The sequence below is a fragment of the Aricia agestis genome, chromosome 13 (genome assembly GCF_905147365.1).
Source record: "Aricia agestis chromosome 13, ilAriAges1.1, whole genome shotgun sequence".
Classification (NCBI taxonomy): domain Eukaryota; kingdom Metazoa; phylum Arthropoda; class Insecta; order Lepidoptera; family Lycaenidae; genus Aricia; species Aricia agestis.
In genome coordinates, this window is record NC_056418.1 from 627,796 (window position 1) to 648,360 (window position 20,565).

The 20,565-nt window shown below is 38.0% G+C and overlaps 1 protein-coding gene across 5 annotated transcripts; it reads right to left on the minus strand.

The window, feature by feature from the left end:
* Nucleotides 1-919: 919 nt before the first annotated feature.
* On the minus strand, nucleotides 920-20,345 carry LOC121732877 (CCR4-NOT transcription complex subunit 3). 5 transcript variants are annotated; one of them, XM_042122883.1, is made up of 17 exons: nucleotides 19,994-20,345; nucleotides 19,383-19,615; nucleotides 13,359-13,514; nucleotides 11,878-12,057; nucleotides 10,852-10,935; nucleotides 9,908-10,106; nucleotides 9,347-9,447; nucleotides 8,316-8,449; nucleotides 7,494-7,585; nucleotides 5,795-5,824; nucleotides 4,866-4,939; nucleotides 4,360-4,460; nucleotides 3,808-3,904; nucleotides 2,863-2,949; nucleotides 2,532-2,657; nucleotides 1,840-2,049; nucleotides 920-1,436 (listed from the first exon to the last, which is right to left on the minus strand). In XM_042122883.1, the coding sequence occupies exons 1-17, from the start codon at nucleotides 20,016-20,018 to the stop codon at nucleotides 1,338-1,340; spliced, it is 2,028 nt and encodes a 675-aa protein (XP_041978817.1). In that variant the 5' UTR covers nucleotides 20,019-20,345; the 3' UTR covers nucleotides 920-1,337. The 5 variants fall into 5 exon arrangements, 4 of the variants coding, with proteins under 4 accessions (XP_041978817.1, XP_041978815.1, XP_041978819.1 ...); XM_042122881.1 differs by having other exon boundaries at nucleotides 9,341-9,447; XM_042122885.1 differs by lacking the exon at nucleotides 10,852-10,935 and having other exon boundaries at nucleotides 9,341-9,447.
* Between the last annotated feature and the right edge of the window lie 220 nt (nucleotides 20,346-20,565).

The following is a 20,565-nucleotide window of genomic DNA, read 5'->3' on the forward strand; positions in this document are numbered from 1 at the left end:
CACCGGCAGCCCCGCCCCTCGCGCCCACCCCCCGCCTCCATTCGCCCCGCCCGCTCACGTGGCAGTGATATATACAAATGTAATTTATCAAAAATCTTATTTATTGCTTTACGGTTTCGTCTAAATGCACCAACACGATATCGTTGCGCGGGTGAAGAAGTATAACGCGTGCGTATGACCCGCGCGCGTCGCACCCCGACCTAGCTGCACTTTCCGAGGTTTTTTGATACGAGATAACTTTTCAATCGCGTTGATCGGTTACCGTGTTTGCCTTTAGCCAATCACCTGTCAAATAACCTCAGAAAACTGGCACTAGAGACATTCATGCCTTGCTGCTATTTTATTCTAGTTGCGAGTAATTTAGCAGTGAAATAGCTTGTTTCTATGCGAACTATACTATGAGACACTTTTACTGTTTGGCTACTAGATTACTCGCTACTGAACTAAAATACTAGCATAGCAAACTGCGCAATAGTGCCCTAAGGAGACCTCTGAACCCCAGCACATTTGCGCGTCGCGACGCGAGACAGCTCTCGCGTCAGTATTTGTTGATTTACGACCGTCAGATGTGCTAGGCGTTGGTATGGGCCACTTGATGTTAATGACTTAGTGCCGTTACTCAGTAAGACATGGCGACATTGTCGGCGATTTATCTAAACAGTCTGTATTAAAATATATGGTGACCGAAAGTTAAGCGAGTCAGAATTATGAATTTTTATATAAACCACGTCGAAATTGCAGCCGGCGACGTCACCGTGGCGTCCTACTGAGCAACGGCACCGAGGGTCAGAGTTGCCCCGCGATACCACGTACCGCGGTTACAGAGTGGAGCGCGCGAGTCCAACAAAATTTACAAACCCGAAGCGCCCACGGATTCCTCGGAACGCATTTAGCAACCCGAGGCGCACCTCGGGAGTGTTAAATGCGTTCCGTCACAAACTTTACAACTTAAATACAGCCTAAGTGAAACTTAGTCGCTCGGCCGGGCCCGGGCTCGCCGGACCGGACGGCCGGGAACATTAAACACGTGCGGCGGGCGCCGTCTCTGTACATCCACATCTTCAATATTCGGGTTCTCCGTCGAGATTCAGTCGGCCGACCCGCGCGCGCTCCGGGCGCTATCACATCGAGAGATCATCCGCAGCCAGAAGAACGAAATAATATACAAAAGTCCGGGCGGAGTCCGCGGTCCGGCCGGTAGGAACGTCCACTTGTAAGAGCTATCGTGCGCTTTTGTCTCAATTCATAAATCATCACAGAGATTCCATGAACCGTCGCACATATAATACTTAGAACGGAATGAATATGACGCCTCAGTCGGTGGCCGCTCCGCTCGCTCAGTTCAGGTCCCGGTCCTCTAAGTACTTGTATTCGAACGTGAAGCCCTCCTTCTTTCGCTGGCCCCACTTCTCGTAGTCGAAGTATATATACGTTCCCTGGAAATACATACATTTTTAAATTAATAAATTAATCTTTATTAAAAAAAAGAAAGGATAATTGGACATGAAATAATAGTTTTACTTGCAGTGAATGAAATGAAAATGAAATAAAATATATTTATTTCTAAGTAGGTTAACAAAGTTAACACTTTTAGAACGTCATGTCTACATGAGGCCTACCACTGTAGGCAGTATATTTATAGAATCCATCAAGATACAATGCAAGAGTTGAGTGTGAAATAAGCCCATTATTTTTGTGAGATAACCTAACACAAATTAAAGAGACACGGCCTTTAAACTTTAAACAGTCCAGTAGCATCAAAGCCCGAGGGACATAACCAAATCAAATTATATTTATATTTATAAAGAAGCATTATATTATGTAAGAAAGCCCACCCACCTGTTCGTACTCCTCATTGATGACCTTAGGTTCCTCGTGTCGCTGGAACCACATCATGTACTTGGTATGGAACCGCCAGCTCTGCTTCTTCAGCGCCTTGGCGGCCAGGTACTGCGCCTTCGTCCCCTCCATGTAGTAGAACACGAAGAACAGCGTCTCCGTCGACAGCCGCTGGAAGAACTCCACCGAGTCCGAATGTGGCAGCAGCACCTGCAATTAAAATAGACGGGAGTTTGGTGAGACCAGAATTAATTTAATTAAAATGGACATGGGCGTACCCAGGTTCTGGGCCGTCAGATTTTTCATAAGCTTGGTGTTTAAGAATAAAAAATTAATAATTTTTAGTTGTAAAAATATTGTATTGCAAACAAATGACAAAAATCCGTTTTCTTAATTTTTAGTACTAGATAATATTAGTAGGGACGTCAACAAGATCAAGGGGGGGGGAGGAGGCAGCTACCCCCCCCTCGGTACGCCCATAAAAATGGACTCTAAATGCAGGTAATATCAACTTGTAATAAGGCTGAAATGCGCATAACTGAACTGCTTTAAATATATTTTTACTTGTAACTGGTATTATAATTTTATGTACTCAGTCTGTAACTTTTCTTCGTCTGTTTTTTGAGTCAATATTTCCGTCATTCAATAGGAAAACGTTGACTGCAAGGGCATGCCTTAACATAATTACACACCTGGTTGTAGTAAATAGGCGTCTGCCATATATTCCGCGGTAGATACGCGCGCGTCCGCTCCGAGTCGCTGGGGTGCGGCATGTGGTAGAACGCCGCCTCCATCATTTGGAACTGCACTTGGTGTTCCTGGAAATAGACAAGGGAACGTTTAATTTTATAACTTTATAATATAAAAAGTATATGTGGTTTTCTTCAAAGAGTAGCGTTTAGTATCTAGAGGTAATGTGGCCATTTTGAAAAGAAAAGGGCACAAATAGGAAGAAATATTTGTACTGTTTATGTACTGGCTGTATTTTGTTCTAAACTTGATTTGTTAAATAAATATACTAACATTGTTAAGCGGTAAGGGGCCAAGCGGCGCGACGCCGAGTAACGGTGGGATGTGCGCCTGTGAGAGTGCCACTCCTCGCCTCGTGTTCTGAAACATTGGGAAACAATAATAAATATATTTTACACTAGCGGCCCGCCCCGCCTTCGCGCGGGTGGACATTGATTTTTAAATAATTTATTTTGATAAGAATTAATGCCATGAGTAAAATAAAGGCATTTAAATGTAGTCCAAAAACATTTCAAGATTTTTTAATAAAAAAATGGTTACTGTGCCTCACTTAACATAGATAGGTATAGTGTGTCGCGGACTTTTTTGTAGATATTTAAAAGATCTACAATTACTTAGAACATTTTATGGTTCTATCTTTTATAGTTTAGGCAGCGTACGCGAAAAAAGTAACATTTCTGGTTGATTTTTTACACCTTGCGTCCGAAAATCCCAAATATCTTACGGAACCCTATTTTTTTTCCAAAATAAAATTTAGTCTATGTTTAGCAGAATTAATGTAGGATTCCAATGGTAAAAGAATCTTTCAAATCGGTCCAGTAGTTTCGGAGCCTATTCAAGACAAACAAACAATCAAATCTTTCCTCTTTATAATAGTAGTGTATCATCTTGAAATATTTACGTAGCGTTCTTTAAATTTTTTTAACTAAGTAATAAATAAAATAAGATCATTACATCGACTTAACACTGATTTACTCCAAGTCAAATCACGACATAGCACCGAAATCTAAGCTTGATGTCGCGTTAATTAATTATACATTTGTCGACTTGAATTATTGTTACATACAACGCGTTATAAATTAACAACGTTTAACTAACGTAAGTTCAAATGGAGCGCTCAATCATTTACAAAGAGGGGCCAAGATCTTAATACTGCAGTCCTACCTCCTCAAGAGCCACACTACTATCTCCCCCTCCCCCACAATATCTCTCTCTCACCTGCGGCGTAACGTCAAGGCCCGCACGCTGCACGGCCTCCTGCGCCATGCTCTTGAGGGACGCGGTGGTCGCCGGCGCCGGCTCACTGACTCGACCACTGTTCGATATTGGGCATCTTCAATTTTACTATATATGAAGGAGTTCGAAGGGTAAACGTGAGCGGTTTTTAGTTAAAGCAACCTCGAAGGTGTTTATTTTGTTGTATCTTTACCTAAGCTATGGCTTCCTTGTAAAAATAAATACATAGGTTTTTTATTCAGAAAATCAAGATTGTTTATGACAAGAATTACAAACTCTAGCACCAATCAGAGCTTGGCAGTTTCATCACTAAATATTTAAAGTAAGCTACAGTAAATATTAATATTATAAAGGGTAGAAATAAAAGTTATTTCTACTCTTTATAATATTAATATTTACTGTAGCTTACATTCGAGAAGCAACTTAATGATGACTGTTGTTTTCGTACGTTGAGAAACACCGGTTTTTAAGCCGTTACGAGACTCTCTATTCTTGAGCAATTTAATTAGCAAAACAAATATTGTGTATACTCACTTGTTGAGAGTGTGATGATGCGGTCCGTTGAGCGCGGGCTCGGGCGCGGGCTCGGGCGCCGGCGTCGGCGCTATCGTCGGCGCTGACGCACTCTTCGACGTCTGAAAACACGAAGCAATCGAGTTAGATCCATGCTAATATCGTAATATAAAGGTATGTCTGTTTGTTACTGTTTCTACGCTTGAACCGCTGAAACGATTTACATGAATTAATATGATGCGTAAACTTGGAAATTTGAAAAATTTGCAAACATAAGGAAACGGGATGACATGATCAGAGACAAGAAGAAATATACCAAAAGTCATTATGTGTTCAGTGACTGTATGAAGATAAGGGTAGAGTAAATAAAATTACAATAGCATGACAATAAATAGAAGTATCTCGGCGGGTGCACTATAGTACACTTATATTTATTTCAGCATCAAGTGGAAGCCATAGGAGATACCTTTGCCCATCTGGTAGGTTACACTATTTAAAGTAGCAGTAAATTAAAAAAAAATTCTTACGGGCACGGTCTGCGCGGGCGGCGGTACGTGGACGTGCGCCGGCGTACTCGACACCGGCCCGTTCTCCACTACTTCTGTAACACAACACACACAAACGTTAGTTATAACTTACTACACTTTCCCGACTAACGCAGGGTAAGCAGGGTAAGGGATATCCCTTGCTTAAACGATCCACTCCCCACCTTACTAATAAAATAATAAACTAATGAACATACAAGGTTTTCTTGTCTTTGTCTGGCATATTGGAAAAGTCACATAACATACAGCGGACTTTGAAAAGTCATATGCTGCGTTAATATTTTTATCAGTAAGGATAGTGTACAGACGCTTTAAATTGTACCAGGGAGGAAATTGATTCCTTGCCAGTTAAAAGACCTACGTCGTTTAGTTGGGCTATGTCAATTCAATACTATAGGTCTACCAGGATCTGATGGCAAATTTTAATGGATTTTCAAAAAATATCCTTGATCATTGGATAAATTTTTATATTTGCATGTTGCACACACAGAATCAGCCGCTATAAGGAAAAAAAAGGATCAAAATATTTTATACCAATTGAACTCCGGTATTGCTAGAGTACATTTTTTTTTCTCATTTTTTGCCATCAGATTCTGGTAGACCTATAGTCGTTATCTGACGGCTAGGTTTGACGTAACCGACCAAATTATAGTGCGTCAAGAAAGTGAAGAAATTATAAAGTGGCAACATCGTAGTGTCATCCCTTTTTTCTTAAATTGATTTGAAAGGGATGACACTACGATGTTGCCACTTTTTAATTTCTTCACTTTCTTGACGCACAATAATATGTAGGTCCGTTAACTGCCTATGAATATAAATTTCTTTGATGGTACAATGTTTTGTTATTTTATAATAAGACATTAATAAAACCAAAGTTAATATATCCAGTGTATTCACAGAATCCGTCTTACCTTCATTTATCAGAGGAGTCCAGTGCCCAGCTGGCATAGGGACAGAAAAGGTTTGTTTTATGTATAGAATAATTTAAAATAGCTATTAGGTTTTAAGCATTATTTTTTTTGTGTAAAAATATTAATGATAAAAGTATATTCAAACGCTAGGACCTTAAAATTTGATTATTAGTCTTCATAGAGTACCACTGTAGACACCACATACTCTTTTTTTAAGTTTCTTTAGATCTTGTAAACAGAAAAATCTCCAACAAATCAATAAGCCATTATTTGTTTATTTTGCAGCTAACGTAAAACTTAAATTGATTGCGTTGTAGCTACTCATACCAAGCTTTATTTACATTCAGATCGAGATAAATTGAAATGAAGTGTAAGTTTCGATTGAGTTTACACTCAGTCGTTTCAATTCAATTGAAATCCGAAGCGTTTTAGGAGTTAATATAGTATATTTAATCTTAGGATTAAAAAAATATGCCAACTTTCTCGAAATCGCACATAAATATGTGTCAATTTCTACAAATGGATATCATGGCAATGTTTCAAAAAACGCCACGATTATGAAAACAACGCATCGACGACACTGAGCCACACGATACATTCCCAAACCGAACCTTGGGTTTTATCACTCAATTCGAGAGCACCGCACACACATAAATATCAAAACATGCGCAGCCTACCACGGTCCATGCTTAGCCGACATCTCTACCGCTACGTGTGCCCACCGCGGACGCCGTATGACAACTAACGCTGTATCATGCTGGCCGGCCGCCAAGTTACGTGCATCCGAAATACGCGCCAGACGAATATAGACGTTAGTCATAGCGGTTTAGAGGTCAATATTACGTGGCGTAGTACGCGGCGGCTGGCGCGCGGCCAGGCTACGTAACAGCCATAAATCAGTCGAATACTTCCATTCACGTTCGCTGTTGTGACGACTTGACGACTGCACGAGTGCACCAACTATACGCAATGAACGAAGCCGCGAGGCTTGGCAATTTCGTACAAATTCGGACGTTTACTAATTGAAGTTATGAGATTAGGAAGACATTTTAGAAATGTCATTTCACAGCATGTACTGCTAAAGTACCGAAAAAAAAATATTGTAGAAATGACAGACGGCATAAGGAAACCAAAGTTACTCAAAAACCATTAGAAAAATTGACGCAATGTAATAATATTACTATTGTATAAACGAGAAGCACGAAAAGCTGGCTATTTTAGAATCTTGAAACTGCCCCTAAAACATGGAGTAAGTTAAGCTCATAGGATTGGAGTTATCAGAACTTTACCCAACTGAATTAGGTGTACCGTGCAAAACTTTAAGATAGCTCGAAAACTATAGTATAAGAAGAGGCAGAGAACGGTTTTGTCGTCGTCTTGGTGGGGAGAGTGAGCGGGACGCATACGCATATGATAGATACTATTGGTATATCAGTGATCCTGCCTGATTTAACGTTTTAGGTATATGCAGCCCCGGATTTATAAATAGGCCGTACAGGCCGCGGCCTAGAGGCGACCACGTCAAAGGGGGCGGCAGCATCCTAAGGAGGCGGCAGCGTCTATAGGGGGCCGGCAGATTTCGTACAAAGGGCGACGGAAATAAAGTGGCTTACACTCATAAAAAATATAAATTTGGCACTGGGTTTATGTTGCAAGTGCGCCTGTTTCCCCCTCTAGTATAGCCGATCTAGTAACATACCTATGTTGTTAGGTCGTGGCGCGGGATGCGGCGAGCTGGGCGCGGGCTGCTTGCTCGGCGTCGACGCTCCACCCGCCACACTGTTGTTTATACTGAAATAAAGATATATTTATTTACTTAAGTTGTTAATAATTTAGTTTCTCTATGAATATGATTCCCTTATGTACTGGCGATTCGCGACTAAGCGTAGACCAATTACATCATGCTAAGTTTCTGAATAATCTGTCGCTATTAGCAATAACATTACTAGCGACCCTGTAATGTTATTGTGAATAGGCTAATACTAACACACGACACTATATTAACTTTTGCGGTAATATTAACTTTTATGTAATAATGTCTTCCATAACTAAAGTAAGGTCCCAAAACTAGGCCTATGCATCTGTTGTGGATGACTTATACAGTATTTTCAGAGCGTAACTCCTCAAATACGCGTACGATAAGATAAATTAGGGTCACAGAGTACGCTAAAATAATTACCATCGGAGGAATTGATTCATAGGAAGATGACGAACCTATTTTATTAAGCCGGGTTACGAGTTTACGACTAGTCAATGCTAGTAAATAAATAAATAAACGTTTATTCCCCTTTTTGACTATTACACCACAAGACATTATAACAAAAAAAAAATACTTAATAATAATAATAAAACTAAAAACCACCAAAGAAGTAGAGAACATAGAAATCGTTGCTGGGTTTGACACAACTCGACAAAATAAAGAGGTATTCTACCTGACTATTAATCTTTCATTAACTTTGCACCTGTGCTCAGTTTTAACTTCTATTTGATGTTTCTGTCATCAATAGCCATTGGCTGTTACCTGTTAACCGCGGGTGCGGTGACGACTGTCGCGACAGTCGCGGGGTGCGGCGCGAGTGCGGCGCTCGCGACTGTCGCGGCGACCGGCGACGGCGACGGCGCAAGCGACACCCGCAACGCTAGGGGCTTCACCGGCTGCGGAAATATCCTTACATTATTATAAATAATTACTAACATTCAATTAATATTATAAATAACAATAACTCGTAAAGAATGCGAAGCACGTAAAAATTCGAACATTGACGCAATGCTTGTCTCGTTTTCACAGGCGCGGTACTCGGTATGTTTACAGGTAATTACAATAGTAAAGTAGGTAAGTAACAACGGAATATGCCTCATACTAAAACCCGTTGCGTGCGGTGCGGTTTAGTGGACGCTGTTGTATAAGTTCGTATACAAGGCATACTAAATTGTTGCGTGCAATGCCGACGCTGATAAGTGGACGCTAACCTTAAATGCGCAAGTCAAAAAACAAGTAGTAATGAGTCAATCACTGTCAATCTACGAATTTCTGAGTGCCTATATATTCCGCCTAGTGGTTGGATTCGTATTTAGTAAAATAGGCGCGTACTGACCAAGCGAGCAGCCTCGCGAGGCAGCCCTGGACATTTGCCGCAGTACGCATGCCGCGCAAGGCGGCCTCGGTCTGTAAGTTTTCTAATCCGAGGCTGCCTCGCGCGGCTCGCTGAGCCACCGTAAGGCTTAGCAAACATCGACGTTCAGTTTAACTTGAAACGCACAACTAACATGCAACGAATAAGCGAGGCAAACGTACCAAGGCGCCTTTGAGCATCGACAAAAACCGACAACGCTCGGCTCGTGCCGCGGCACGCTCGAGCGAGACAGCGCGTGCATTTGCCTCGGGCGAGGCACGTCTTGACAGACCGAGGATTTGCCTCGCGAGGCTGCTCGCTTGGTCAGTACACGGCTAATACGAATGCGCAACAGTAACATGTGCGCTGATGATTTTGACAAACTCCACTAGACTAGCCTAGGACTACAAAATAAATATTGTCGATAACGTACACTCACTTTGGTCGTTAACTCTTCTACTTTCTTCTTCTTGTCAACGTCCACGGAATCCGTCGCGTGGTTGTGTCCGTCCAGCGACGGTGACGCCACTGGACTCGTTCCTGAAATTGATATATTAATTATTATTGGTAGCCCAATAGACGAATAATAATAGCCGAATCTATATCGCGGGCTTCAAGCCAGAAGGTCGTACAAAAAGAAGTCCTCTTAAGAAGAAAATAGATCTCTAGAACTCAAAATTTGTTCTTATACGCTCTTCTGGCTTGAAGCCCGCGATATTATATTGGTGATTGGCGACATAATATGGGTTCGGATTAAGCAACTTGGAAATAACCTAGATGTAAGTTTTATGCTCTGTATAAATTAAGAAAAAAAAAATAAACAAACTAATAGTAAATAAATAGTAAATAGAATAAAAAACCTAGTATACTAACCTAGTAACTATTTAAACCGAACTTTGACCAACTATAAGTTTCCGAATCCAATTTACGCAGGACTTCCGTATACCTCTGGCAGTCAAGTTCTATTTGTATTATAATTTATAAGTCACGCGTGACATACCTGATAGTATACTGGTAGGAGATCCTGGAGAGCAGTTGCTGTTGTTGCTGTCCGTCGTCGCCGAGGACTGCAGTCCGACCCCGCTTAGCTCCACCTCGTCTAAGCCGTTGATGTCCTCGTATATGTAGTCGTTCTCCTCGTAGCCGGGCTCAAGTGAGGACACTATGTAGTACTCCACGTCCTCCTTTATTCTTTTTATCTACAAAAAAAGAATATTTGATGATATGTACTAAGAATTTGTGCAGACGAGACTGATAAGTGATATCTATAGGAAATAAAAACTGTAAACAAAATTCTTTCTCTGTAAAAGTAATTGCATTTTTAACGGTCTCCTATCAAATGACCTGTGTAAAATTACAGTTATTGTAATCATTAAAATACCTATACGACTTCGATTTTACAGTGAAATTGTTTTCAGTTTTCGAGCCTCATCTGCACACTTTTTACAGAGCTACACAACATAAAATTGCACAAACATTTTAAAATAATAGAGGTCAGCAATGTAAAATTGTAAAATATATTAATAAAGAGATAATAAATTATTTAATAAAGTTAATATAGACGGCGAGTGCAGAGTTACCAACCTTACAGGTAGTTAATTGAAACACATAAAATAAACTTCGACAGATTCGAATTAGTGTTAACGAAAAAAAAAAACAAAAAAAGGCAACATTTAGCCTCACAATGGCTAGACCTACACCCCATATAGACCCCATAGAGTCAGATATAGACCTAAGGGGTCAGTTATAGACCCTATAGCGTCAGATACAGGCCGCATAGTCTGATATACACTCCATGGTGTCAGATAAGACCCCTGAGAGTCAGCTATACTCAACAGCATCAAAAACTGACCCTATAGAGTCAGATATGGACACAAAGAATCAGATACGGATCGTATAGGATCAATTAAAGACCCCAGGGGTCGCTCCTATGCCCAGATTTACCTGTAAGGTCGGCAACAGCATATTTGTTTCAACATTTATCGGAGACAACCGCTTAACACGTGCTGCCGCCTTTTTGTCTGCCACCTGAGAGGTTTACAGCCAGTGAGAATATGTACTAACGGGGACCAAACCAAAAAGTTTCGGGTGACACAACTAAACTGGATAAAAACAAAAAAAGAATACATTGTTACTGCATATCTTCTAACAAATATCAGTGTATAAGCATAATTTCTGCACATTGTTTAACATTTCTGAACCTTGATTATACTTATGCACTGATGTGATAATATAGTCTGGGTACCTAGATTTACAGGGAATATACAATAATCCTATATTTTTTCAAAGCTTTTTAACACTTTGAAGCTGAAAATTGAGCGCAATGGAATGTTACTCATTAAAGACGCGAATAACCTATAACATCATATCTAGTGAATAAGACTTCATGCTATATTTAGTATTTACAATGTTGTATCATATTTGGGTTAAAGCCAATCGCTATGCAATTAATAATATAAGAAAACGATAAACAGTCTTACTAGTGACTCGATAAAAGATCCTCTGCCCTATATGTCTGCTTTTATCTCTAGTATGGTCGCGTATTTACAAAATTCTTACATTGACGCATCGCTATTTGACTCTATGATGAAATTGTATACGAATATTATTACAAGAGATATGTAGCGAAAGGTCAATGTACGAATATTTATATGCTATGTGACCAGACTATTCAGAAATAAAACATATACCAACATTTTAATTCTGTGAGCATAGTTATTCATCAGTGCTCTACAATATGTATCAACAGCCGAACATAGTACTATTTTTTTTTAGGTCGGATAATAATAACGAGTCAAAGCGAGTGTATTCCCTCTGAAAAGGCCGGCAACGCACCTGCAGCTCTTCTGATGTCGCGAGTGTCCATGGGCGACAGTAGTTGCTTTCTATCAGGTGACCCGTTTGTCCCCTTATTTTATATAAAAAAAGAGAGAGTCAAGAAGAGTTTCTGAGTCAAAAGAGATACACCACCTGTTCAACCTCCACGGACATGTTGTCGAGCATGCGTAGCAGCGTTTCCAGCTTCTTGATGTGGAACCTGTGCCTCTCCAGCTTGAACTTGAGCTCCTCCATCCGGTCCTGCTTCTCCTTGTCCAGCCTCTTCTTCTTTCCCACCAACAACGACTCCACCTCCGATTCGAATAGGTCAATCTGGAAGGACGCGTTTTATTAGACTGGTTTTGTTTTGTTCTTAGTTAAAGATCTAAATTCTAAATGGTAGATAAGCGATTAGCCGAATCGTTATACGTAGATCGCGATCAACTGTTTATGCGTTATCAGGGATGACACTTTTTTGATACTATTGGGCGTTATTGGACGATACTGTCACATACACACATTGCCACCTCTAGTTTCATGATGAGATCTTAAAATTACGCGGCCTATATGCTGCAGTAGCGTAGTAAAGGCACGCTGTTGGTGCTCATGCATTGCCCATTTCCACTTTCACGACCTTTTTGGCAAGGTGGGCAGTAAGTACCCTAGCCCCATGCACCCACTGGCATGGTCCAAGGGTTATAACCCCCTCTCCCTCCTCAAACTCACAGACTTCGTGGACCTCAGAAAGTGTCATGAATAACCTCTCCCCCCTTAATTACCTCCAACTTGAGGGTGGAGCGTCTGCATTCTCGCCACAAAGTGAACTTCACTTTCTTTGTGGTGATAGTGCCGACTTAACATTTATTCTCTACTATAACTCCTTAGAGGTGCAGGTGTTCTGGCCCGCCGAATTTACCGGAGGTTCCGGGGGAGGCTCCCGGATAAAGCATCACGTCGCCGAAAGAGACTTTACGTCATAAGCTGTAATGTGTTTGTGTGTGAATGTGTTGTGTGAATAATATATATTAGGGTAAAATTGTTAGGTGTGCATCCGTTGTCTGATTGCCATAACACAAGTTTTTACTTAGCACGGGATTAGACGCCGTGATGTACACTGCTTAGTTTAAACTATTGCATATTATTGTGTGCTCAATATGGCGTGATGAACTCGAGGCATACCAGCCAGGCTGGCCAGCAGTGGCGCGGGAGAAAGATGGAAATCTTTGGGGGAGGTTTTGCCCAGCAGTGGGGCAGTTCAGGCTCATCTAATATATAAAATTCTCGTGTCACAGTGTTTGTGCATGAACTCCTCCAAAATGGCTTAACCGATTTTAATGAAATTTTGTATGTGCCATCAAGGAAATTGATTCCTAGTTGACAGACCTACGTCAGGTGGTTGGCTTATGTCAATTCAATGTTAGCTGTGATCGGTCTATTTGATGTATATCGGTGTGGGTTAGACTTAACGCGAACAAATTACTTAGGTCTGCCTCTGCTCTGATAGTACATCTGTTAGGCTTGAGAATAGGTTTTTATCTACTTTTTATATTGATACTAGAAATAATATATACGACAAAACAACGTATGCCGGGTCAGCTAGTAATATATAATAAATAATTAGAATTTGAACTCACTTGTAAGTTAAGCGCGTCGATGGAAGATATGAGCCAGGCGGACATCTCGTCTCTCTCTTTCTGCGCGGGGTCGAGTTTTTGCGCCGCCCCGAGACCTTCCTTGGAGTACGCCTTCGTCTTCGTCTCCCGCTCCACCACTTTGAACCTTTCCATTTGCTGAAAACATGAAAAGACAATAGTTAAAAACTTTAGAAAGCATTCATACAATATGTAAAATGTATAACGACGCTAGCGGCTAATTGCTGTTTTTAAATAGGTATTTGTGCTGTAAAAGCTTTTCAAAACTATCTTGCTTGTAATACAGAGCTATTGAAGATACTGCAGATAAAACATCCATACTAGTAATATAAATGCGAGTGTCTGTCTGTTACCTCTTCACACCCAAACCGCTGAACCGATTTTGCTGAAATTTGGTATGGATATACTTGAAATCCCGGGAACATAGGATATTTTTCATTCCGAAAAAATGTACGGTTCTGCGTGATAAACGAATTTTAGCGCAACGGAGTTGCGGGCGTTATCTAGTAAAAAAAACCAATAGAGCAAGTCAATTGAATGTCAATTAGTTGTAAAAAACATCAACTACATCTAGCAAGTTTTTACCGACTTAGTCACGGTCGGCGGTAAAGTTACGTTTTGTCTACTTTTGTCATGAGCATGACGACGCAACTAACATCTGTATGCCTTCAGATTTAGAGCCCCGCAGACTGCAGACTTTTAATCGGCCGATAGTTTAGTTCGGCTCTTGATCAGTATGAAGCTGTATGGAAGTGCGCATGTTACAACGATACCGAGTCGGCCGATAATAATTGAGTTTGATGGGCTATAAGATTGCCTTCAAACTAAGAGTCTATACAGACGAACTGCAATCCAACCGCAAATTGCAATTGAAGTGCAGTTTGAATGCAGTTGACACGACTGCAATATAACTGCAAACCTTTATCAACTGCATTCAAACTGCACTTGAACTGCAATTTGCTGTTGGATTGCAGTTGAAATGCGGAAATCTATACAGACATAGATCCTTAACCATCGGCAAACTGTAGACCGATGCTTAATCAGTACGACGTTCTTCCACTGGCGCACTCGACGCCGATTGGTCGGCCGACTCGGCAGAAATCCGAATCGTGTAAAATTTTCCATTCAAAAATCTATCGCTATGAATGGAATCGTGCGAGAAAAATCAGCCGACTGTTGTCTAGTATGCGCACTCACCAGTCACCACCAACGCAACTGTTTAGTTGGCGTAGTGTGCGCGCTAACAGCCCAACCCGATCAAACTATCGGCCGTTTGTCGAATTATTTACTGTATTCCCAATTTCTACTTATATAACGTGTCACCTACAGATCGCGATCCATCTATAATTACGTCCCTACTATCCACACCCCTTCGCTTCTCAAAGAACACACCCCTTAAAATGCGCTTTCATCTTCGATTTTAGCCTGGAATCTGAAAGTGGGTTTAACATCTTTTCCAGAAACCTTGAACTGCTGACAGATACATTTAAACATTTTGTAGGTCTTCAAGATAACTGTTGATGCGTTTTCATACAAAAAAATACAACAAATAAATACTTTTTTAGGGATACATATAGATAAAAACCTGAATTGGAAAATACATATAGATAATACCTGCAATAAACTTAATAGATTCATATTTGCGCTTAAAAGAATAAAAAATATTGTATCTAAGGAAGCCACCTTGGTAACTTACCATGGTTATGTCTCCTCATCTCTAAGGTACGGTCTGATACTATGGGGCAATTCAGTGGATGTGAACAGGGTATTTATAGTACAAAAAAAATGTATACGAGCTATGGCAGGAGTAGACAATTTCACTCATTGCAAACCGCTATTTCAAAATTTTAAAATTCTGCCACTAGCGTGTTTGTATATACAAGAATCTTGTCTTTTTGTAAAGAAGCATAGTTTTTTATTTGAAAATAAAGGCAATAAAGAAACCAGAAACAAAAGAAATAAAAACAAAATAAATATACCAACACAAAAATCAGCATTAAATAGCAAAAACGCTTACTGTATGACGATTAAAATATACAATAACCTGCCAGACAATATAAAAAATGACAATAATACTTATGCTAAGTATAAGAAGGCGTTATTTGAATGGCTATTAGAAAAATGCTATTATTCAGTACAAGAATACTTTGACGATATAGCAGTAACAAATAAATTTAAATTTACTTTTAATATATAGAATAGGCATGTGACAATATAAGACAATAATTTATTCGATCCAGATTACATTTTAAGAAATTATGACATTTATATTATTTATTTAACTTGTAGTATGACATTATTTAGAATTAATTTATCGGTGTAGTATGAAATGATTCCGACATGTATGTGATTCTTGTGGACCTGATTAATTTAATAATTATTATACATATGTAATATCTAATTCTTTTTGACATATAATGTAATTAGGTTTTTAATGAAGACAATGATAATGAAATGAGTTCAATCTAGTAATATGTTATAAAATGATAAAATATGTTAATGATTTAAACTTTTCAAATAGTTAAATAGCGACGGTTGCATGCTCATTAGAATAATATAAGATTTAAATCAAATGTTTAAAATAAGACAATATTTCCACACCAGTGAGGCAGAAATTTTGATACTATAACTAATTATAAGAACCATTGTTACAAATTTCTTGGAAATAAATATACAAAAAAAAAAAAAAAAAAAAAAAAACAAATTGAAAAGCTGATGAGTTTTACTCCAACAAATAAGTCAGTAATCTTTGTATCGTAAACATTTATGAATGTAAATAATAGTGCAGATAACAGGCAGATCATCCCAGTAATTTACGTCAAGTGGCATGGCATAATACATATATAAGATAAGTGACAACATAAAAATAGCAATTTTATTGTTTACAGCAAATTGACAAATGTTAAGTAGAGTTTTTATTTAAGTATTTAAAATGTCTAGATGGCATATTAAATGATATTCCGTGATAATTTGGATCACCGGTTATAGACACCTGCCTGTTGTAGTGACAGGTGTTAAATGCAGATGTGCAGAACTGTTTGAGAAAGGATATATTAATCCCACATAAAAATATATTTATTATTATGCTTGTAAATAATAATCATGACTATGAACTTTAAGATGTTGCCCGCATCTGCGATTTACGCACAGTAACCATACATTTTGCGGGTTTTGCCGCAATAATTTTTTTTACAAAAAAAAGACAATTATATTTTTTTCTTTAACGCCTTAATTAATTTATTGAGCAGTTAACACGCATTTTGCCGTAATAAAACTTATCATATACCCAAAGTATTTTCATATTCAGCAGGTTTAAGCGTGAATATGTAAGAGATAAACGGAGATCCTACCCTTTTCTTGGTCAGCAACAACTTTAATGTTTTTCTCGTGAACAACAACCACTATGAAGTAAATAAAAACTCATAGAGAATAAAAAACTAAATTTAAAATGATTTAAAGGGCCATATTTTGGCTCCTGCGGACCACAAATGGTTCATGGACCAACTAGTGTGATAGACAGACACTCAGATATTATACTTTCGCATTTATAATATTAGTATGAAAAGCTGTGTTAAATAATATTTATGTGTCATGCTGTAGACCTAGAGCTTGTTTTAATTTTCTTATTAGTCATATGAATGACAGAGACTACATGAAAGTATTAGCTTTCTGTTTTTTTTTAAGATTAAATTCTTATGTTTTACTATTTATTTGTAAATGTTCTGCTTTGTGTTATTTTATATTTTTATAAAATGTATTATTGTAAGGAAAAAAGAAATGCCCCTTCCATACGCAGGAAGTAGGAATAATAAATATTATTCCTACTTCCTGCAATAGGAAGGAATAGGAAGAAAAAGTCTTCATAAAAAATATAATATTGCATGTGTTCGTATTCAGATATTGCATAGATAACACCCTTTGCGCTAAAAATCATCTTTAAATAAATAGGTATGCATTTTGCAAATTGTCTCATTCAAATATAAAAATAAAATAAAAAAATTGAGTTTATCACATCTTGCAAGAATTGTTTAACATTCATTTTGAGGTCGCTGGATAAAACATGACTTGTTTTGTAACAACTCTGAAAACAGGTCAACTGCAAAACAATCACAAACGCTCGTTGTATGCAGTAGTTGTATGCATACTTTTGACTTTCTCATATTAGGCACTAAATTGTTGCAAAAATGATGATTGTTGCAAGGTCAAAAATGGGTAAATGGCGCTACCATCAATAAATGCTTCGACTTTCATATTATACTGGACAGCTTCTGTATCTTTACTTGCACAAATTCCAATCAAACCATACTTTTTTCCTGCTAATGCATATAGAGTAAATCAAGGAGATCTCACAATATACACAAAATCTAGATTGTTAATATTTAGCACATATAAAGGAGTCACAATGTATGGAATTCTAGTTTAATTATCTGTATGTTTATATACGCAAAATAAAACTCTAAGGACCTGTTTCACCACTTCCTGATAAGTGCCGAATAGGCTATCCACCAATTAACTTGACAGTTCAAGTATGGAGAATCTGTCAAAAAAGTTATGAAAAGCCTATTCGGCACTTTATCAGAAAGTGGTGAAACAGGCCCTAACAGAACTATGCACTTCACTCTGATAAAAATTAACCTGTATCCTTCACATAAGTTACTTTTAATATGCTTTTTCAGGGAAATAAAATGTGTTGTTTTATTGGAATTTTGTGCAAATCTACCCGATCTATCCAATTCTACATTCATTTTTACAATATATTTCTTAACCAAAAATTTTTTTACATGAAGTGATAGTATGGAGACACTAGACAGTGCCTGTCCTGTTTATACGGCTGCTCAATACAAATAAAGTAATTTAAGAAATAAAAATTGTTCAACTTAAACAAACAATTAAATCTTATCACTGTTTATGTATTATGCAGATTATATTATTAGGTGTTAATGATCATGTGATGCATAATAATATACACAATTTAGTTTTGATAAAAACTATTACTTAACCCATAGATCGTGAAAAAAAACGAGACACAATATAATTTCTATTGTGTCTCGGTCACCGGTGACCGTATGGGGCTTGATGAATTAAGTATAATTTTTCATATTAATACCTCAATTGTGGAAAAACCAGAAAAACCAGTGGAAAACACAATATCTATTATTATCGCGGTCGCATGTGGCCGCTTGGGAGTTGAAGCCATTAAAGACATTTTTTTTATATAAACTTTTTTACCCAAATATGTGAAAATTAAAAACTGTGACTTCATAAATCAAAAGCAGGCGATTTATCTTATGACTAGAAAAGTAGGATAATTTTTACTGTTATGTTGTAGAGATTTTTTCATGTTATGTACATTAAAAAGAACTTAAAAATAATAAGTACTAAAAAAAAGAGGTTTTATACTTGTTTGTATTGTTCAAGGTACTCTTCATAGTTTGTATTGTTCTGTACAACAAATAAGAAACTATTCTCTGTAAAAATTTAAATTTTGAAAGGTTTTCTGATTAGATTTCTTATTATCGAAATTCTACTAGATTCCTACTTCCGGTTTGGGATCTAGCCAGTGTGAAGAACCAGCTTAATGCCTCAAGCTCCAAGTGGTCACCGGCGACCGTGATAACAATAGGTTTTTCCACGATTGAGGTATTAAGAAACTTGCACAGGAAGACCATATTGAAAGAGAACACCAAGCAGTGGTTAGTTATCTAAGAGGCGCATAAGTAAATAAAATAGAGAGTATAATTTTAATTATTCTACCCACAAAATGTAAAAAAGTACAAACCACTAATAGAAATACTTTTAGTTGTTTATAAGCAATCAGAAAAAATTTGATTCATTACATTGTTTTGGTAAATTGATGAATTAAAAATATTAATTTTATGTGTACAATAGAGTAATAAAGAAAATATCTTTGTTTTGCAACATAAATTGTATAATACTTTTAAGCTTGTCCTAATAACTGAAACTCTCCGAGACTCTAATTTTATTGAAGTAGAAAAAGTAACTTACTGTTTCTATTAGTTTCCTATATTCTAAAAGTGTGCTCTTATCCTTTATCTCCCCCGAGGCAATCCACGACTTGATTTGGTCTCGTAGCCTCTGCAACTTTTTAATCTCCTTCTTGAGGTCGGCCTCATACTTCTCCTTTTGGTTACTGTTGGTGGCATTGTGCACCTTCTGCCAAATGTCCTCAAACGTTTCGACCCCTTCTGTGACCTTTTTTAAGCACCTGTCTATTTCACCTGAAACCGACATCTCTATTAGAATACTACTGTTTACACGTTGGTAACTATCCTTACGCGGTAATATTTGCGCACGTAAACATTTTTTGCACTTTTGTTATTTATGCATCGCTAGCTTCGGGAAATCTTTCATACATCACGTTCTAAGGGCATTCGAAAGAAATCTTACTACAAAAGGCACGTAGCCGTGAACCAAAACGTGAACTTCTGCCAATCGTACGTTCTCATTTGATTAGTAAAAGGTCTCGGATAGTCCGAGGTACTCTTTATAGTGTTAAATAAAGGAGCGATCTTGTTGTACGGACGATAGGTCTCTAGAACACGTATCTACATAGGTTGGGGTCAATCAATCTCTAACCTGATAACATCACAGATTACCTTGTAATTTCCTTGTCGCAGCCATAGCTATTTACACATGTGGACGAACGTTCCGTACATATCCTAAACATACAAACTATTTACAGCGAAATGCACAAAAATTATTGATAAACAGACAAACTACACATCTGAAGCTTTGTTCCAATCCAAGATGGCTACCGTACACCGCTCGGACAGTTAATGACTGAACGGATCCAGGTTGACCACCTAGAAATAGTCCCGCCTCGCGCCTAGATTATTAATTAGCGCGAAGCTTTCATAAATTAATGCGAATATGTTGTTACAAGAACAACAAACTTCAATTTTTCCACAATAAGATTTTATATACAGCGTAAACCATCAGTCAAGTGCGCAGGCGCAAAAATAATAGAGCATAGCATGGGCATAGACAATAAATTGTCACTTTAAATTTTAAAATAATCGCAAAAAAAATAGAAAATAATGATAATAGATGGTACATTTTCAACTTGAAAGTTGAACATTGTCATATATTTTTTTTATATTACTTATTTTAAAATAATATATAAATTACAGCAGTAGACATCGATTATCCGATAAAAATTCCGAAATGA

Excerpts from the sequence above, each read along its gene's own strand:
- LOC121732877 (XM_042122881.1), bottom strand. The coding sequence starts at position 20,018 with ATGGCTGCGACAAGGAAATTACAAG. Across the intron at positions 13,515-19,382 it reads ATAGGAAACTAATAGAAACA|CAAATGGAAAGGTTCAAAGT; the intron begins GTAAGTTACTTT and ends TCATGTTTTCAG. Across the intron at positions 2,050-2,531 it reads CGCCTATTTACTACAACCAG|GTGCTGCTGCCACATTCGGA; the intron begins GTGTGTAATTAT and ends TTTTAATTGCAG.